Source organism: Manis javanica, chromosome 15 (genome assembly GCF_040802235.1).
Source record: "Manis javanica isolate MJ-LG chromosome 15, MJ_LKY, whole genome shotgun sequence".
Lineage (NCBI taxonomy): Eukaryota > Metazoa > Chordata > Mammalia > Pholidota > Manidae > Manis > Manis javanica.
This window is the reverse complement of record NC_133170.1, coordinates 83,970,823-83,989,485: the sequence shown is the minus strand read 5'-3', so window position 1 is coordinate 83,989,485 and position 18,663 is coordinate 83,970,823. Positions and strand designations below refer to the sequence as shown.

Sequence of the window (18,663 nt, the reverse complement as noted above, 5' to 3'; positions counted from 1 at the left end):
AGTAGTGATCGACACCATCACCCTCTGTAGTGTCCCATGGTATGTGACATTAATAAACACCATTTTCAAATGACACCTTTGTAAATCTTTTAGTTGAAGGAGACACGGAAAATATGACCGCCGGACCCCTGACTGAGGCTGCCGTGAATGCAGGGTGCTCCGGGAACAATGACCTGAGCATGGCATCCAACAGGGAAAGAGCATGGGGGCACGTTCTAACCTGGGTCCAAAGGGAGAGCGGCTGGCCTGCTGGTGAGCGAACAAAGCAAACAATATTTCCAAAAAAGGTGCAGAGTTCTCGGAAGAGGTAGCAGTGCTCAAATATGCAAAAACATCAAATACTGTAGGGACTTGGGGCGTGGCTGAGCCTCTCATGTTTCTTGGATGCTTGTATTGTCACACCATGTTTCTTTTTTTTCTGCTTCTCCTGCTGTAGACACTGTTGCCACTGACACCCCAACATCGTGAATGGACGCACAGGACCCTAGGAGATCAGCACATGGCTGCTTCTCGTTGTGCTTAGATGGATGCTCCCAACCATTCCAGAAATCTTTATGAAAAGAATGAGACAAGCCCAGGAGTGTGCCTGACGTGAGGGATATGAAAGATGAAAGCACAGAAGGCCGCCGTGGCTGAGGCAGGGGGCAGAGGGAACAGAGAGGAGAACCTCCAGGGGGCAACGCCAACCTTTGTCCAGTGAGGATGCAAAGGTGCTTCATCGCGGTACGGATGCCACCATCACGAGGCGAAACTCCCTCCCTGCCGCCCCCCTCCCCGTGCTGCCCCAGCCTGGAAAGGGTCTTTGCCCATTCAGTGAAGAACCCTAGGATGTGACACTTTCCTCCTATTATGGACATTTCCCATCAAAGTTCAAGACTTGATTCTCTCCTGTTCAGGCAGTTGGAAAGATGAACTCTCATCTGAAATACAGTTTAGGAAGTTCCCTTCAATCCCCAGCTTTACGACATAGGACCTTCCATATATTTTTTTCCATTGGGTGACCCTGTTGTTAAACATTTTTTTTAACTTTTAGTTAAGGGACAGAAAGGTACACAGGTGTTCCTTATTATTCAAAGCAATATATGAGATAACTGTCCATGTGCATCTTTACCTCCGATGAAGATGTATGTGGGGGTGAACATAAAGATAACAAAGAGGTTCCTTGTTTTGAGGAATTCAATATTGAAAATCAAAGTTTGTAAGAGGTCAATGTCCTTTGATTAATTTCTAGTCAAAGCTTTACCCAAGGAAGCTTGACAAGGCGTAATGGACGTGCATGATTCCTACAGGACATTATAACCAAGCCATGGATTGTAAGGAAAAGTCCCAGGCCATTAAGCCATCCACTGAAGCACTGCACAGGGAGGGGGTCCAGTGCGGTCCCATCACGTTTCATTAACGGCAGACATCAAGGCCTGGCCCACCACACTCACGCCCTCTCCACGCTGGCACCCCCGTCTCTTGATGTATTCATTATCTGTCTCTTTACATCAAACTTCTCCAAAACTTGGATGCTTAAAACAACAGCATACGATTCCACAATTTTGGTGAGTCAGTGAATTAGCAACAGCTTAGAAGGGCATTTCTGGTTCAGGTTTTCTCATGAGGTTTCAGTCAAATTTTGATCAGAGAGGTGGTCATATGAAGACTTGACTGGGGCTGTTGGATCAACTTCCAATCTGGCTGCACACCAAGGCTGGAGGCAGGAGACCTCAGCTCCTTGACACAGGAACCTCTCTGTCGGGTTGCTTGCGAGTCTTCATAACAGGGCAGCTGCCTTCCACCAGAGCAAGTGACCAGAGACAGCACAATGGCAGTCTTACAGTCTAGCATTGCAAGTCCCACGCGGTCCTTTCCTTGGTATCGCGTAGTTACACAAGCCATCTTTAATCAATATGCACCAGGGCATGAACACCTGGAGGCAGTGGTCATTAAGAACATCTTGGGGATTGGCTACTACACCTGGTCAGTCCACACAAGACACAGATTTGGGACCAGAGGCCTCATACTGACACAGAGGAGCTAATTCTAACGGCCGGCAGGAGCAGCAGAAATCCCCCCTGTTTGCTGTGGGTGGCTGCCTGCTGGCCAGAACGGCGGGGGTCCTTCCTGTCTGCAAAGCCAGGTGGCTCTTGTGATGCTTCTGTTATCATTGCTCCCATACAAAACTGGACATGCTCTCACCGTACAGTCTGGCGGCCCTACTCCTTGGTATTTATCCAGATGTGTTTGAAAGCTATTTCCACACAAAATCCTGCACAAGGATGTTCACAGCTGCTTTGTTCATGATTGCCAAAATTTGGAAGGTGTCATGATGCCCTTTAGTAGGTGAACGGGTGTTTTTAAAACCTACTACAGCTGGACAATGGAATGTCAAACACGTATTACCAAGTGAGAGAGGCCAATCTGAGAAGGCTGTGTGCTAAATGATTCCGACCCCAGGACATTCTGGAAAAGGCAAAATCATGAAGACAGAAAAAGAGCAGTCATTGTCAGAGGTTAGAGAAGAAGAGGGATGAAAATGCAGACAGAGCACAAGAGATTTTTAGGACAGTGAGGCTATTTGGTATGAGACTACAGTGGTGGGTACATTTCACTAGACATCTGTCAAAGCCCAAAGAACCTCCAAAACCAAGAGTGGACCTTATTGTGAATTATGAACTTTGGAAGGTAATGATGTGTCAGCGTAGGTTCATGGACTTCACAAAGCACCACTCTCCTGCAGGGTTTAGATCTGGGGAAGGGAGGCTGTTGGGACAGCTGTGCGTGTGTCAGGGCAGTGGGCGTGTGGAACTCTCTGCACTTTCCACTACGTTGCTGTGAACCTAAAAATCATCTAAAGAATAATGTCTGTTAAAATAAGAAAGCAGACATGATGTATGAGACTATATGCTTGTTTGGGGATATAAGAGAGTAAAAATGTGACTTGGAGAGGAATATTGCATTTGCTTTTATAAGAATATATCATGTTCTATCAAGAGCTGAGTCTTGAACATGAAAAGACAACACAACTCCCCAAACTTCAAAGGAAGGGTTGTTTCGACAGAATGTGAATGGGAGTTACATCCACTCTGAGAATGCCATTCTGGTAAAACCTGAGAAAATAATTGTTGATGAGACACACGCATTGTTCACTGTGATTCCAACAATGATGGTGACATGATATTTTCTTAAAATGCTTTTGTATCCTCTGAGTTTTAAATTTGAAATAACAAAGACTAGAGGTCCAACTACTATCATTTCCACTGCAGGTATTGTAAATGCAGAAGAAATATGGGGCATTTTAGAACTATAATTAGTGTGCAATAGCACCTTTACCCTTTCCATGTATTCAAAGCCAAGGGGAAGAACAAATTTCATGTGAACAATGACCTGCTGTTTCAAGTCATCCCTCACTTCCTTGAACCAAGTTTCAGCACTTTTCCATGGTGACTAATTTTAAGGTGCAATTAAAGTTACAGCAGAAGTAAACTGTTTTTCTCTCCTATGTGGGCTATATTTTCACCTTACATCTCTTCCAATAGATGCATTATCAAGTCTTGACAACAGCTAGGGTGTATAATTGGGAATTGAGAGGAATGCAAGCCTTGGGATCCTACAAGCTATAGTAGACATGGAAAACATCCATCCAGAGTGGGCATTGGGATGGAGGAAGCTTCCGTTCATAACTCCAAGACTTTACTTGGTTCTAAGCTAATGGAGGTCCAGATCTGTCACTTCCAACCATCAGAGCTACAGGGGCTTGTTATTCCTGCCTCCTATGCCCATTCTCAGCCCTGAATCTCAGTGCTCCCTGTTACATTTTGCAGAACGCTGTGGGCAAGGCTCTCTCTCTGGTGCTGCCACTCCTGAGGCCCTGGAAGGAGGGTAGGGCATCTTCCTCGGGGCTGACTTGAGGTCTCTGAGACATGAAGGAGGCCCTGGGGAAAGACAGGGTTCTTCACTGCAGGCAGCTCTCCAGGGAAACTGAAATTCAAGTCCACATAAAGGTTCACAGCAGAAATTCCTCTCAGATCCTGGCTATAGTGGAACCATGTTGGTGAGAAGTATTTTTCTGAGGCTATATTTATGTGGTTAAAAAAAAAACCAGTTTGTCACAAGAACAGACCCATAGACTGGTGGAACAGAATAGACAGTCCAGATATTAACCCAACCATGTATGGTCAAATAATATATGATAAGGAGCCATGCATGTACAATGGGGAAATGACAGCCTCTTCAACAGCTGGTGTTGGCAAAACTGGACAGCTACATGCAAGAGAATGAAACTGGATCATTGTCTAAACCCACACATGAAAGTAAACTCGAAACTGATCACAGACCTGAATGTAAGTCATGAAACCATGAAACTCTAAGAAGAAAACATAGGCAAAACTCTCTTGAATATAAACATGAACAACTTCTTCATGAATATATCTCCACAGGCAAGAGATACAAAAGCAAAAATGAACACATGGGACTACATCAAACTAAAAAGCTTCTGTACAGTAAAACAAAAAGGCACCCTACAGCATGGGAGAATATATTCATAAATGATATATCTGATAAGGGGTTATACAAAGAGATCATGCACCTCAACAAACAAAAAGCAAATAATCCATTAAAAAATGGGCAGAGGATCTGAACAGACAGTTCTCCAAAGAAGAAATTCAGATGCCCAACAGACACATGAAAAGATGCTCCACATCGCTTATCATCAGAGAAATGCAAATCATAAAACCACATGAGATATCATCTCACACCAGTTAGGATGGCCACCATCCAAAAGACAAACAACAATAAATGCTGGTGAGGATGTGAAGAAAGGGGAACCCTCCTACACTGCTGGTGGGAATGTAAATTAGTTCAACCATTGTGGAAAGCAGTATGAAGTTTCTCAAAAAACTCAAAATAGAAATACCATTTGACCCAGGAATTCCACTTCTAGGAATTTACCCTAAGAATGCAGCAGCCCAGTTTGAAAAAGACAGATGCACCCCTATGTTTATTGCAGCACTATTTACAATAGCCAAGATATGGAAGCAACCTAAGTGTCCATCAGTAGATAAATGGACAAAGAAGAGGTGGTACATATACACAATGGAATACTATTCAGTCATAAGAAAACAAATCCTACCATTTCCAACAACATGGATGGAGCTGGAGGGTATTATGCTCAGTGAAATAAGCCAGGTGGAGAAAGACAACAAATGATTTCACTCATCTGTGGAGCATAAGAACAAAGCAAAAACTGAAGGAACAAAACAGCAGCAGAATCACAGAACCCAAGAATGGACTAACAGTTGCCAAAGGGAAAGGGACTGGGGAGGATGGGTGGGAAGGGGGGGATAAGGGGGGAATAAGGGGCATTATGATTAGCACACATAATGTGGGGGGGACACGGGGAGGGCTGTATATACAGAAAAGACAAGTCGTGACTCTGTAGCATCTTATTATGCCGATGGGCTGTGACTGTAATGGGGTATGTGGTGGGGACTTGATAATGGGAGGAATCTAGTAACCACAGTGTTGCTCATGTAAGTGTATATTAATGATACCAAAATAAAAAACAAAATAATAAAACAAAACAAAACAAAATTTTAAAAAAAGAGAAATGACCCAAATGTCCATCAAGTGGTGAAAAAGAAACCCACAAAAATCTGGGAGACAATTTCTGAATGGAGCTGTGTTTGCTTGTCTCACACAGTAGGATGGAGGTATTCCCACTTCAACAAGGTGAGTCATGAGGCAGCACCATTGGTGCCTGGGGTGTACGCCCCACTTCCCCATCTGTGTGCATCACTGCAAGCGACGCCACTGTGCCAGGTGGCGCAGTGACAGTCAGCCTCGCCCTCAGGCTGCAGCCAGAGAGGAGCAGGAGCCCTGCAGCGGCCGAGGCGTCTTTGGACCCCGAGAAGCAGCTGGGCACCCCGGAGCCCTGGTGTTTATTTGAATCTGAGTAGAACCTCAGGAGATAGCGGGGAGGGCTGGCCGGCTTCTGCTGGAACCTGTCCCCGAACCAAGAACACAGAACACAATTACTCAGTTTACATGTGTGGTCATGGGGTCCAAGGCCCTCCGCCCCCACCCAGACTTGCAGTGTTCGGGGGATTCTCCATCAGTGAACACACGTTATGGGACCTCCAGACACTGCCCCGTGATGTGCCTGAGGATCATACGTAAAGCTTCAGTCTCCTTCCAAGTCCTGCGTTTCAGGCCCTTCACCTCTCAACTGTGATTCCACATGTGCTGACGGAGACGTTGTGAGCCAAGAACTAGGTCAGCCTCACCCTCACCGATCCTGATAGGCTGTCTGTGTTTTAGAGGGGTTTACAATTTCAAAGGAAAATCGTCCAAGAAATTAATGACACAGTGAATATAAAAAGTGCCCCAAGGCAGACAAGTGGCCTTTGACACTGTCATTATTGGGTTTTTGAGGACATTGTCTTAGAGGGACGTCCTTCCCTGCGCTCTTAAGGGAAGCCGGGCATCTCCCCGGGGAGGAACGGGAGGGAGGGGCCTCTTAGGAAGAGCAAGAGGGAATCCGCCTCAGAGCGAAGGAGCAGAGCGGCTTCCGGGATGCCCGAGCCTGGGAGGGGCCATGTCAGGGGACAGGGGACAGGGTGGGGGGCCCAGGCCAGCGTGGGAGGAAAGAGGCTCGAAGGAAGAAGCAGATGGAAATCCATAGGCGAGGATGATTCGGAGAGGCGTCTGGTGGGCAGCACCCCCAGTGGGCCCCTGGGGTGAGGACGCGGGAAGCATGCAGCGGGCCCAGGACACCAGCGGGCGCGAGGGGGCACGTCGGCCTTCCCTGGTGATCTGAGGCATACCCGCGTGCCTTCCTTTGGACACTGAAATGTTTAACTTGAAAGATTTTCATTTTATCTTTAAATGTGTGGAGTTGAGAACAGCTTGCCCCCCACAGTTCTGTGATTCTCCATGTTTCTGGATTCTCTTTCTTGCTTTTATCTTGCTTAGGGAAGAGACAGCTCTTTTCTAAGCACGTTTCTTAAAAGTATTAAGTTACGAATTACCCCAATAGGAATTAATCCATGCTTCTCATCAGTTTTCCAACCTCTTAACCTACAGCCACAGCTAATTAAAGTTATTTTCCCTCTCCCATGTTTCACAGGTGACAATTCAGTAGAATATTTGCCAATAAATAAAATGGAAAACCATATTTACAACCTTCATAAATAGTCTACTCAATGTCCACTGTCTGACACAAAAGCCAGTGTTACATATTTCATTATTTTTCACTTCAGCATCCCACGTCTGATTCTACTTCCTACAGCAGTCAGGGTAGGCTACGTTACGCTGCTGTAACAAATTACATCAATATTTCAGGGGCATACAAAATCCAAAGTTTATTTCTCACTTGTATACCATTTCCAACCCTGAGTGTCTGTGGCTCTGGGCCACTTCATCCCAGGACACAGCTGACAGAGAAGATTCTACTGGGAACGCTTCCGATCTCATAGCTACCAGGCAAGAGAACTTACCAAAGCAAGATGCTGGTTCTTAACAGCTCCTGCTCAAACATTCCACATGCCAGTTCTGCTCATTTCACAGTCCAAAGGTCACCACACGATCACTCCTGAGTTCTGGAGGGTGGGGAGGCACAGTATAATGCTCCCACAGAGAGGGGTGTTGGGGATTGTGAAGAGTATTAGTTTAGAGTTTTAGACATCCCCGTTTTGCAGGCGAGGAAACACACTTAAGAAAAATGCTAAGTGAATTGCCCACATCAGCCCTGTCCCGTAGCATCTCCTCCTGTCTGGTAGGATCCCACCTTCCATGGTGGAAACGCTCCATGTCTGCACCCTCAAACATGCTGGCCACGAGGCCTGTGAAGTCATTAAGCAGCTAGTATGAAGGAGAAATGGGACTTCCAACTTTACTTAATTTTAATTCACTTAACTATGAATATCCACATTGTGGATCTAAGGACCTAAAGGACCAGTGGAGATCTAAGGACCAAAATTTGCATAGAACATAACAGAGGCAGAGCCCAAATTTGAACCCGGACACTCTGGTGAAGGAAAGGACGTTGTTACAGACGCATCCATGCTGCTGTTCTTATCAATTTGCTCATACCCATAAAATACAAACTATGAAGTGTAGAATTTTATTGTGTCTTTCTTCATCTTTGTATCCTGTGCTTGAGAAATGCTCCCAGAGAGAATAAGGCGGGAGGTTTCCATGCAATTCTGTTATATTTTTATGTGCTCCATATAAAGACAAAAAGTGTTAATTGCACACTTAGCATGACCAAAAATGGTACTCCACAGTTTGGTTGGGAGGAGGTTCTGCGTGATTGGGTAGCAGTTTCTTGGACCTCATGGTGCTTAGAATGCTATTTGTCCATAAGAAAACCGTTTCAATTATGCGATATTGTGTTGAATAAGATGGGAAAGCAGAAACACACACAGATGATACATCGAGCCTTCCGTCTAACTGAACGACATAAACAGGATTCAAAGCTGAAGGCTTCCTGACTGCTGAAAACATGCTTTTTTAAACCTGTACTTCTAAAACCAGAGTGTTTTTGCCCCCACCCCTGGGGGATATTTGGAAATCACTGGAAGTGTTTTGTGAGTCAGGTCTTAGCAGTAGGGCACCACTGATATGGGGCCCAAAGGAGGCTGCAAGCATCCTACGCACACAGAACGGCCCCCACGGTGGGGAACAATCCAGCCAGTTTGGCAGTAATGCCCAGTTTCAGAAACCCTGTTTGAACTCCATCATCTCCATGAAGTGATTGTAGAGGGACTGGGAGATCATCCATCAGGATATGGAAGGAAAATTCATATTTTGAAAAGAAAATAGAGGGACTCACAAACATACAATCTCCATGGAAACCTTCCAGCAGGAGACAGGAAAGAACAGCCCTCCCCCTGGGTGGACACATGTAGGGCAGACACAGGATCTGCAGGCTCTGGGAAGTTTGGGTCTCACTTCCCCATGGGTCTGGAGCACAGTGAGCTTATAGTCACTGTCATAACCAGACTGACAGGGATAATCAGCCTCATCCTCGGCCAGGAGCCCAGAGATGGTCAGGGAGGCAGTGTTAGAGGAGCTGTCAACGGAGCCAGAGAACCGATCAGGAACCCCCGACGGTCTTTGGTCGTCATTGTAGATCACGGTGGTGGGGGCCCTGCCTGGGTGCTGCTGGTACCAATATATGTAGTAGTCATCAATGCTGCCGCTGCTGCTGCGGATGTAGGAGATGGTGACCGTCTGCCCTGGAGACCCCGACACCGAGCTGGGCTGAGTCAGCCTCACCTCAGCCCAAGACCCTGCAAGGAGGGAGCAACATGGGCACAGTGAGGACAGAGATGACCCTGTCCCCAGGCAGGAGGCAGGGGCCTCAGCCCTGGTAACAGCCACACGCCCTCCCACAACTCTCTGCAGGCAGCCACCTGTGCAGCGAGCGAGGAGCGTGAGGAGGAGCAGCGGATCCCAGGCCATGGTGGGGACACCCCTGACTTAGCTTCCTGAGCCCCACAGCCAGGCCTCAGCGCCCTTTATGTGTCCTCTGAAGCTCAGTGGGGAGGTCTCCATGCAAATCTTCCCCTTTCTGGAGGCTGTGCAAAGCCCTCTTTCACCCCCAGCCTTGACCCCACCAGTGAGAAGGAAAAACTATAGCGGAGGGAACATTCTTAACCCCTGTGAGGTCACAGCAACACCTGCAAGTGGTGGGCAGGGCAACCAGCTGAGAAAACGGGGAGCAGCGAGCCCGTGTGGAGGCCACGTGCCCTGTGGTGGATGCAGGCAGGACACATGTCCACTCTGGGCTCAGAGCCCCTGCCCTCCCCAGTCCGCATCCCTCACCATTCCAGCCCCGAGTCCAGGGGTGTCTCTGCACAACATCCTATGACCCATTGCATTTAAACCTTCATATCTATGTACATGGTCCAAGGACCGTGACTCTTGTGCAGACATTTAGAGTCATTTGTGCTATTGGGGGTTGTAAACATCACAAGGAGAATGAGCTCTATTTGGAAAGATGAGGACGCAAGGGCTCTGCCTTCTGCAGGAGGGACCACATGGGGTGGGTTATGAGCCATTCCCTGGAGGGAACCTAGGCATTCAGGCAGGAAGAGGGGGGAATTCCTCTTCAGAAGACACCAGAAGGGGAGGAAGATTCTAGGGCGGCACGGAGGGGACAGGCTGGGTCTGAATCAGAAGCCAAGGCAGTTAGAGCCCATGATCAGCAGGTGCCATGAAGATGTGATGTTAAGATGTTAGAATGGAAAGTCAGCAGGACCAGATGAACTTGAAGGAGCTTTGGGGAGATGATCTACACGGCGAGTGCCCTACTGGATGTCTGGACAGGGCACAGAAAAGAGTCCATATAAATCTGAGGTTCCTTATTTTGTGGGCCAGTTGGGGATTACTATTTTATTTGTATTTTATTTTATTCATTACTGTTTTATTTTTGTGTTGAATAGTTTAAGCCCAGTTTGAGCCTCTTTTTTTTTAAGGCAATTATGTGATCAGAGTTAGCGGTTCTGACATAGTATAAGTATATTGACATTGTTGTACAACCGATTGCCAGAACTTTTTCATCTTGAAAAACTGGAACTCTATATCAAACAACTCTCCATTTCCCTCTCTTCCCAGGCCCTGAAACCATTCTACTTTCTGTTTCAATGAATTTGACTCCTTTACAGACCTCATGTAAGTGTAACCATATAGTATCTGTCTTTTGGTGTCTGGACTAAATCACTTCGCACACTAGTCATTCGTGTTGCAACGTGTAGTATTTGCTTTCTTTCCAGGGCTGACCTGCATCTCCCCTTATGTGTACCGCATTTTGTTATCCAACCATCTGTCAATGGACATTGACTTGTTCCCACCTCTTGTCTACTGAGAATAGTGGTCCTGAGAACATGGGTGTACAAATATGTTTTTAAGGCCCTGCTTTGAATTCTTTTGGATGTATACCCAGAAGTGGGGTTGCTGGATCATACAATAATTCTATTTTTAATATTTGAGGAACCTCTAAGTTGCCCATACCAGCTGTACCATTTTGCAATCCCACCAACAATGTGCAAGATTCCAATTTCTCCACATCCTTGCCAACACTTGTTATTTTTCTGTTTGGTCTTTTAATAGCAGTGATCCTAATAGCAGCAGATGCCTCATTGTAGTTTCAATTTGCATTTCTCTAAGGATTATGATGTGGAGCGTTTTTTTCATATGCTTTCTGGACATTTATATATAACTTCAGAAAACCTTGAGTTTTTTGGGTGGGGTCTTTAGGGTTTTCTACATAGAAGATCATGTCATCTGCAATAAACATCATTTTTCTTCTTCTTTTCCAATTTGTACAGTCTTATTTCTTTTTCTTCTTTTTTTTCTTGCCTAATTGCTTTGACTACAGGGCTCCTACTGCGTTGAACAGCAGATGGGAGAGTGAGCAACCCTGCCTTGTTCTTGATCTTAAAGGAAAAGCGTTTGTTTTTTTCACTGTTCAGCATAATGTTAGCCATAGGCTTGTCATAATACGACCTTTATTGCATTAAAGTAAATTATTTCTATACCTATTTAATTGAGAGCATTTATCATGAAAGGGTGTTGAATTTCTTCAAATGCTTTTTCTGCATCTATTAAGATGATCATATGATTTTTATCCTTCATTCTGCTAATGTAGTGTATCGCATTTATTGATTTGTGTATGTTGAGCCGTGCTTGTATCTGGGGGATAAATCCCACTTCGCCATGGGAGAATGATTCTCTTAATGTGCTGTTGCTAATATTTTGTTGAGGATTTTTGCATCTATGTTCATTAGGAATATTGGCCTGCTATTTGCTTTTCCTGGAGTAGCCTTCTCTGGCTTTGGTGAAAGGGCAATGCTGGCCTCATAAAATGAGTTTGGAAGTGTTCTTTTCTCTTCAATTTTTTGGAAGATTTTGGGAAGGATTGACATTAATTCTTTAATGCTTGGTAGAATTACCAATTATTTCAAATGACTTGTCTTTGAGTTCTGATTCTTTCTTCTGTGTGAGTGAGTCAGCTATTGATGTCCTCCACTAAATTTTTCAGTTCCACCATTGTATTCTTCAGCTCCAGGGTTCCTATTTGGTTCTTTTTTATGGTTTCTATTTCTTTGTTAAACTTCTCACTTATGCATTGTTTTCCTGATTTTGTTTAGGTGCCTATCTTTGTTCTCTTGCAGCTCATTGAGCTTCAGATGATTATTCTGAATGGTCAGTCAAGCAATCCATGGATTTCTATTTCTTTAGGGATAGTCCCTGGACCCTTGTTCATTTCTTTGGTGGTGTCTTGTTTACCTGAATCTTCGTGATCCACGTAGCCTTGCAGTGATGTTTGTATCTTTGAAAGAGCAGACACCTCTTCCAGTCTTTACAGTCTGTTTTTTTGGCAGGTAAAGACTTTTCCTACCGGGTCTCTGACCTGTTAGGACTACCTCCAGGATTGTGGTCAAGTCAGGCTGAAGCCCAGATTCATTGCTGTTGCCAAGTCTGCAGTTGGGTCCGTGACTGGCAGGCCTGTTACCAAAGGCACAGTCAGATGTGCCTTCCACCTGGTCCCTGAGCATGCTCCCATAAGGTCCGTGGCTAGTCCCTGGCTTGGTGGGACTGCCTCTGGACCACAGATCTGGAGCTGGTTCATAGGCCTGGTTCAGGGACCACAGTTGGGTTCAAGACTGGTGAGCCTGTTACCAGGAATTCCTATGGATGTGGCTTCGGGCCCCTACTGGGCAGGCCCCTGGGTAGACAAACTGTCTCAGGCCACCTCAGAGCAGGGCTGACCCAAGTCCTGGGACTACCTCAGGGGCCACAGTCAGGTCCTAGCTCAGGGGCCCTGCTACCAGGGGCACCTATAGCTAGGGCTGCTACCAGGTCCTGGCAGAAAGGGCTGGTAGCAGGACTGCAGACAAGTGGGGCTGCAGCCGAAGCTACAAGGGGCAGGGCTGCTTCTGGTCTTCAGCTGGGACCACAGTCACAGGCCTGCTCCCATTAGCGGGCCTGCCTTCTCAAACTGGCCCTCCTTGGCCTGGGTCCCCTGGGGCTCGCAACCTCCTACCTGGATCCCAAAGCTCCCTCAAAGGCCCAGATGCCTTAGATCTTCAGGCGCTCGTAGCAGCGATGACAGTGGAAAAATCCTCCAGTGAGATAGTGTTGATGGCAGGTTGTGATAAGGGAACAAATGGCTGGGCAAATGCAGAAGGGATGTGCTGGCCCACTTCCGCAGGGCCCAGAGCACAGTGTGAGCTCGGACGTTCTGATTCCAGGTCTGTAGGAATAACCAGTCTCCCCTCAGGCTGAAAGCCAGGGAACAGACACCATCACTCTTATAGAGCTTCAGGATGAAGGTGGTGATCTTGTGACCAAGTGACCCATCCACTGCCAGAGGGTTCTGCATCTGGTATCACAGCCAACTGGCTCCTCGCAGACCAGAGGAGAAAGGCAGGTCCTGTATGACCCCAAGGACCCCTTCACCTAAACCCCTGGCAAGTGTCTCATTTAGAAAAGACTGAGGGAAAAAAGCTCTGGGATGTGCAGGAGATGCCGCAGAGCCCTGCGTCCAGAAGCTCAGCTGTGGGGATTCTGCCCCCAGGCTGTGTCTCACCCACCAGGCAGCCTCTCCTAGGAGCAGACTTGCTCTATCCCCATACATTTTGGATCCTCACTGTCTATCAGCCCTTCCTGGACCAGATTTGGGCAAAGATTCTATAGAAGAAAAAGGAGATGACCCCATATCTGAAGCAATAAGACAGCCAGACCCAGGAGCTTGTGGGACGGTGGCGGCAGGCGGAGGCATCAAAGGTGGCAGAAAATCACCCATCAGTGAGGGCGCAGTGTGCCCACATCGCCGAGAGCCGACTGAGTGGTCCAGCTGCCTGGCACATCTGCACACTCAGGACATCACATGGCACCCCCTCCTGGCTACAGGGCCCACACCCTTGGGCTACTGTGCTAAAGAATACTAAGCACATGGCGCAGTGTCTTTTTATACTGTAATTTTTCTTGTGTCAATAGAGTGAAAAGAGGCCTCAGAAAATCAACCATGGGATCAGTGATGCCCTAACACCTAGATTTTTTTCTCAATGGAAGACCACCATTTTTCTCAAAGCGTCAGTCTCTGTAAACTGTGTCCCTACAGCTCCAACTTTGCCTGCTGTTTCCAGACACTGCACACGGTGTGTGGAAAGACAGAGGCTGTAACAGGAACACACATACAGAGAAATCACCCTATGTGCACGACTGCCATGTGAGCTCTGGGCTGCTGTCCCATGCTCAGCAGCCATAGATCCTCCTCATCCTCAGGCCGCAGACCAGTGACGGTCAGGGAGGCCAAGCTACCTTATCTGGAGCCAGAGAATCAGTCTGAAAGCCACATCATATCATATCATATCATATCACATTACATTATAATATTGTTATATTATATTAATGATGCATTTTGGGATCCAAAGAAAACTGAACTACAGAAGACTACAGAACGTAGGGGCTTATTTTAGAACCAGTAAAAGTTCCAGAAAAAGCTAGCAGGGCTCCCAGACTTCTGCTGGAATTACTCAGGCTTCTGCTGAATAATTCAGATTATCACCTAGGACTCCACAGATGCCCTTCCTCAGGACACAGCTGCCAAGTCCCCAGCAGTAAACTCGAGTCTCTGTCCTCACGCCTGGGAGGCATTCTGCTGGGAGCGGCTGAGGGCCGACTATTCACGGCTAGTCCCACAGCGCCCCCTGCTGGTTAAGTCGCCGCCCCCGCCTTAAAGACCTGAGTCCTGGGGCTTTCCTCCTTTTAACTGGGTTATTTCACCTTGCAGGGCACGTTGTTTTCACGACTCCTGGCACCCTGCAGACTTTTGCCACCTCTCGGATGTCTTTAGATCCTGAATGCCGCAGAGGTTTTATGCCTTCTATTTCCTTTTCTTACAATATCGTTTCTTCTATCCCTTTAGAACCAGTTCCACCTCCCTGGGAATGTGCCGGGCACTAGTCTAGGCCTTACATCAATGTTAATGGGCAACAACTAACACAGCCCCTTACTGTGGGACTCTTTATATTTGGGTTCCTAGAGGAGGTGGAATAGATATTAAAGGGATAGCAGAAAAGACATCGTAAGAAAAGGAAATAGGAGGCATAAAACCTCTGCGGCATTCAGGATCTAAAGACATCCGAGAGGTGGCAGAAGTCTGCCTGTGCCAAGGGTGGCAGGTGGTGCGACGGGGGAGGGTGAAGAGATAAAGGAACGAGAGAATCCTGTGATGGGGGGAGGTGGGGACAGGGTGCTTTGTGTGTCACCTTGGGGTCTGGGACTCTGTTTGCGGGAGAGACTTTGAAGATTTTAAACAGTGACATACTCAGGTTCCCATATTTGAAGCTTTTTAAGTATAATATAAATTAGAGAAACCCAGCAAGGAGGGAGTATGGCTGTGCGATAGCGTCTAAGGCATAGAAATCAAGGGGAGACTGAAACGTGATGAGGAGTAGAATCTACCAGGCTCGTAAGCACATGGATCTGGCAGGCGAGAAAAGAAAAAGAAAGATGGTGAGTTTGGGTGGCTGCCAATGGCTCTAAACCAGGGGACTTCCGACAATGACTAGAGGTAGTTTGGGGGAATGTCATACGTGGGGGAAAGGGACGGGTGGCTGGTGCGTCTAGTGGGCAGTAGCCAGGGGTGCTGACTGATGCCCTGCAATACCCAGGACATCCCCTCACAACAAAAACCATCCAGCCCAAATGTCAATAGTGCTGAGGCTGGGAAATCATGACCAGCCCAGGAAACATTTGAAAAGGGGCAAGACTGAGAAAAAAAAAAACCCTGAGCTTTGTTTTTGGGGAATGTGGTGGCATCTGGTGGAATTATGACGGTAAAACTCAAGGAAAGGTCAGGGATGTAAGGACTCTCTTTTCTCCTTCTGTAGGAAATGTTTGAAAACAGCCCACCTCACAGAGCTCTTGGCATTCATTCACTTATTCACTAATTGTTTAAGGAACCTCTAGTAAATGCCAGTGGTAGGCCAGGTAACAGACAGGAAGCCACTGTGACTGCAGTAGGGACATGAGAGCACAGGAGACGGATGGAACCATCCCCGAGGACTGACCCAGACCTGTAACGTGCAAAAGCAGTTTTCAAACCAAGTCTTCCATATAGGCCTCCCAGAGAAGGCAGGGGAACGTGCTCCTCTTTCGGAGGGCACAAAGTCACTTCATTAATGCATCCGGACTGGTCAGCATCCAGGGCCTGTACGCCCAGACGGCCTCCTGTTCCTCTTTCCTCTGTCCCTGGGCCTGAGGTGAGAGTAGGTGAGTACGCGGATGCACAGACGCAGGAACTGGGGAGGCGGGAAGCACACAGCCCGGGGGGGCAAAGGCTTTGGAGGGCAGGGAGGCTGTGCCCTGAGCTCTCTGCCCACACGGTGCGGGGGCGGGGGGGCTCGGAGGCCCAGAACCCCAGGCCTACAGGTGGAGGACGATGTTATCCCCAACAGGAACCCTTATTCAGAAACAAAAATGGTCTGAAGGAAACCTGTTGCTCGGTGGGTTAACTTAGTGGCGAAGGGAAGCACGGACGTGTGTCATCTCACGGGAGCTTTGCCAAGTGCTTCCCCAGTGGGTTTCCTCGTGCGGCATGAGGCCTTTGGGCCCCAGGTTCACAGGTATCTCTAAAAAGTGATGTTTCCTTGCCCTGTTTTGAGACCAGGCTTAATTTTTTTTTTCCCCCAGAACTGGGCAGGAGCTTTTTTTTAATGTTACATTAAGGTTTAGGTAACTTAGGTCTACTGTTCTCCTTAACTGAGAAACATTAGATTTTCCACTCAGCTCCCACAGAGGCTTCTTTTCTCATCAATTTTATACCTTGTTGTGCATTTAAATGGTCAGAAATGTACACAGAAGCTGAATGCAGGCCAGAAGAAGGAACAGATCTGATGAACGCTCGACCCAGAGTAAGGGTAGGGGGTGAGCAAAATGACCCGATAAGGCGCCTCACTCCAGGGAGCTCCATCCTGAGGACTGAGATGATGAGCAAAACGGCCGAGCAGCACACACGGAGCCCTTGTGCCCCCAGAGGAACCCCCAGAGAAGCCATCTGAACCAACTTAGGCTCTGGAAGGTTAGCAACAGTCAGGCAAATGCTCCGTTAAGAGAAGGATATTTTCACAGTGGTAGATAGGGGGGTTCACAAGGTGACATCGACAAGGTGGCAGAATAGAAGTTCCCCCACGAGGATCCCTTCTCATCAACATTGATTTGGTGGCCATCCACGGACAGCGGTGGATCCCAGCAGGAGACTGTGAAGCCGTGATGGAGCCCAAGACCGAGGAGCGGCGTTCTGAGAAAGTGAGCTTGTGACTCACTGACAGTGGTCCTGTCTGCAGAGCCAGACACGGATTCAGAAAGAGCATTTGACAAAATTCAAACTCTCGACAAAATAAGTATAGGAGGGACTTACCTAAACACAATAAAGGCCACACATGAAAAACCCACAGCTAACAACGTACTCACTGGTGAAAACCTGAAAGCTTTTCTTCTAAGATCAGGAACAAGGCAAGAGTGTCCCCTCTCACTCCTCCCATCCAACATAGTACTGGGGATCCTAGCCAGAGCAATTAGGCAATAAAAAATAAATAAAAGGCCTCCAAATTGGAAAGGAAAAAATAAAATTGCCTGTTTGCTGATGACATGATCTTACATTTAGAAAATCCTGAAGACTTCAGCAAAAAAAGCTATTAACACTAATAAATTCAGTAAATTTGCAGTATATATAATCATCATACAAAAATCTGTTGCATTTCTGTACACTAACAACGAACTATCCAGAAAATAAAGGAAACAATCCCATATACAACATCAAAAATAATAAAATCCTTAGGAATAAATGTAACCAAGCAGATGAACAGTCTGTACACTGAAAACTATAGAACTTTGATTAAATAAATGGAAGAAGACATAAATAAAGGGAAGATATTCCACATTCATGGATTGGGAGAGTTAATACACCAAAATGCCCATACCACCCAAAGCAATCTACAGGTGCAATGTGATCTCTATTAAAATTCCAGTGATTTTTTTTTCACAGAAATAGAAAAAATAGTCTCACCACAAAAGCCCCCCAAAGGACAAATCAATCTTGAGAAAGAGGAACTTAGCTGGAGGCATCAGACTTCCTGATTTCAAACTATATCACAAAGCTAAAGTATGCAAAACAGTCTGGTCCTGGCATAAAAAGAGACACACAGACCAATGGAACAGAATCAAGGGCCCAGGAATAAACTCACGCATATATGGTCAATCACTCTTTAATGAGGATGCCAAGAACACACAGTGGAAAAGGATAGACTCTTTCATAAATGGTGCTGGGGAATGGAGAAAGTGGATACCACATGCAAAATGATTAAAGTGGATCTCCACCTTATACCACTCACAAAAATTAACTCAAAATGGATTAAATACTCTAAGACCTGAATTGAAAATTCTTAAAAGAAAATACAGTGAAAAAACTCTCCTTGGCATTGCTCTTCACGGTGATTTTTTTTGGATATGGCACCATAAGCCCAGGCAACAAAATAAAAAATAAATATGCGGAACTACATTAAACTTAAAAGCTTCTGCACAGCAAAGTGAACAATCAGCAAAATGAAGAGGCGACCTATGGAATGGGAGAAAGTATTTATGTTATATATCTGGTAAAGGGTT

General features: G+C 46.5%; 1 protein-coding gene and 1 gene segment (V, D, J or C); one reads left to right on the top strand and one right to left on the bottom strand.

Annotated features, from left to right (window-relative positions):
• The window catches only part of LOC108386584 (zinc finger protein 280B), a 135,413-nt gene extending 130,145 nt beyond the window's left edge, over positions 1–5,268 (top strand). Inside the window, exon 2 of the transcript XR_012125510.1 lies at positions 437–5,268. The gene's annotated coding sequence lies outside the window, so the exon portion shown is untranslated. The remainder of the gene's footprint in view (positions 1–436) is intronic.
• Positions 5,269–6,502: 1,234 nt separating this feature from the next.
• Positions 6,503–9,450, bottom strand: LOC108394466 (immunoglobulin lambda variable 6-57-like). The segment is given in 3 exon segments: positions 6,503–6,568; positions 8,938–9,278; positions 9,402–9,450. Coding segments are annotated over 3 exon segments (456 nt in total).
• Between the last annotated feature and the right edge of the window lie 9,213 nt (positions 9,451–18,663).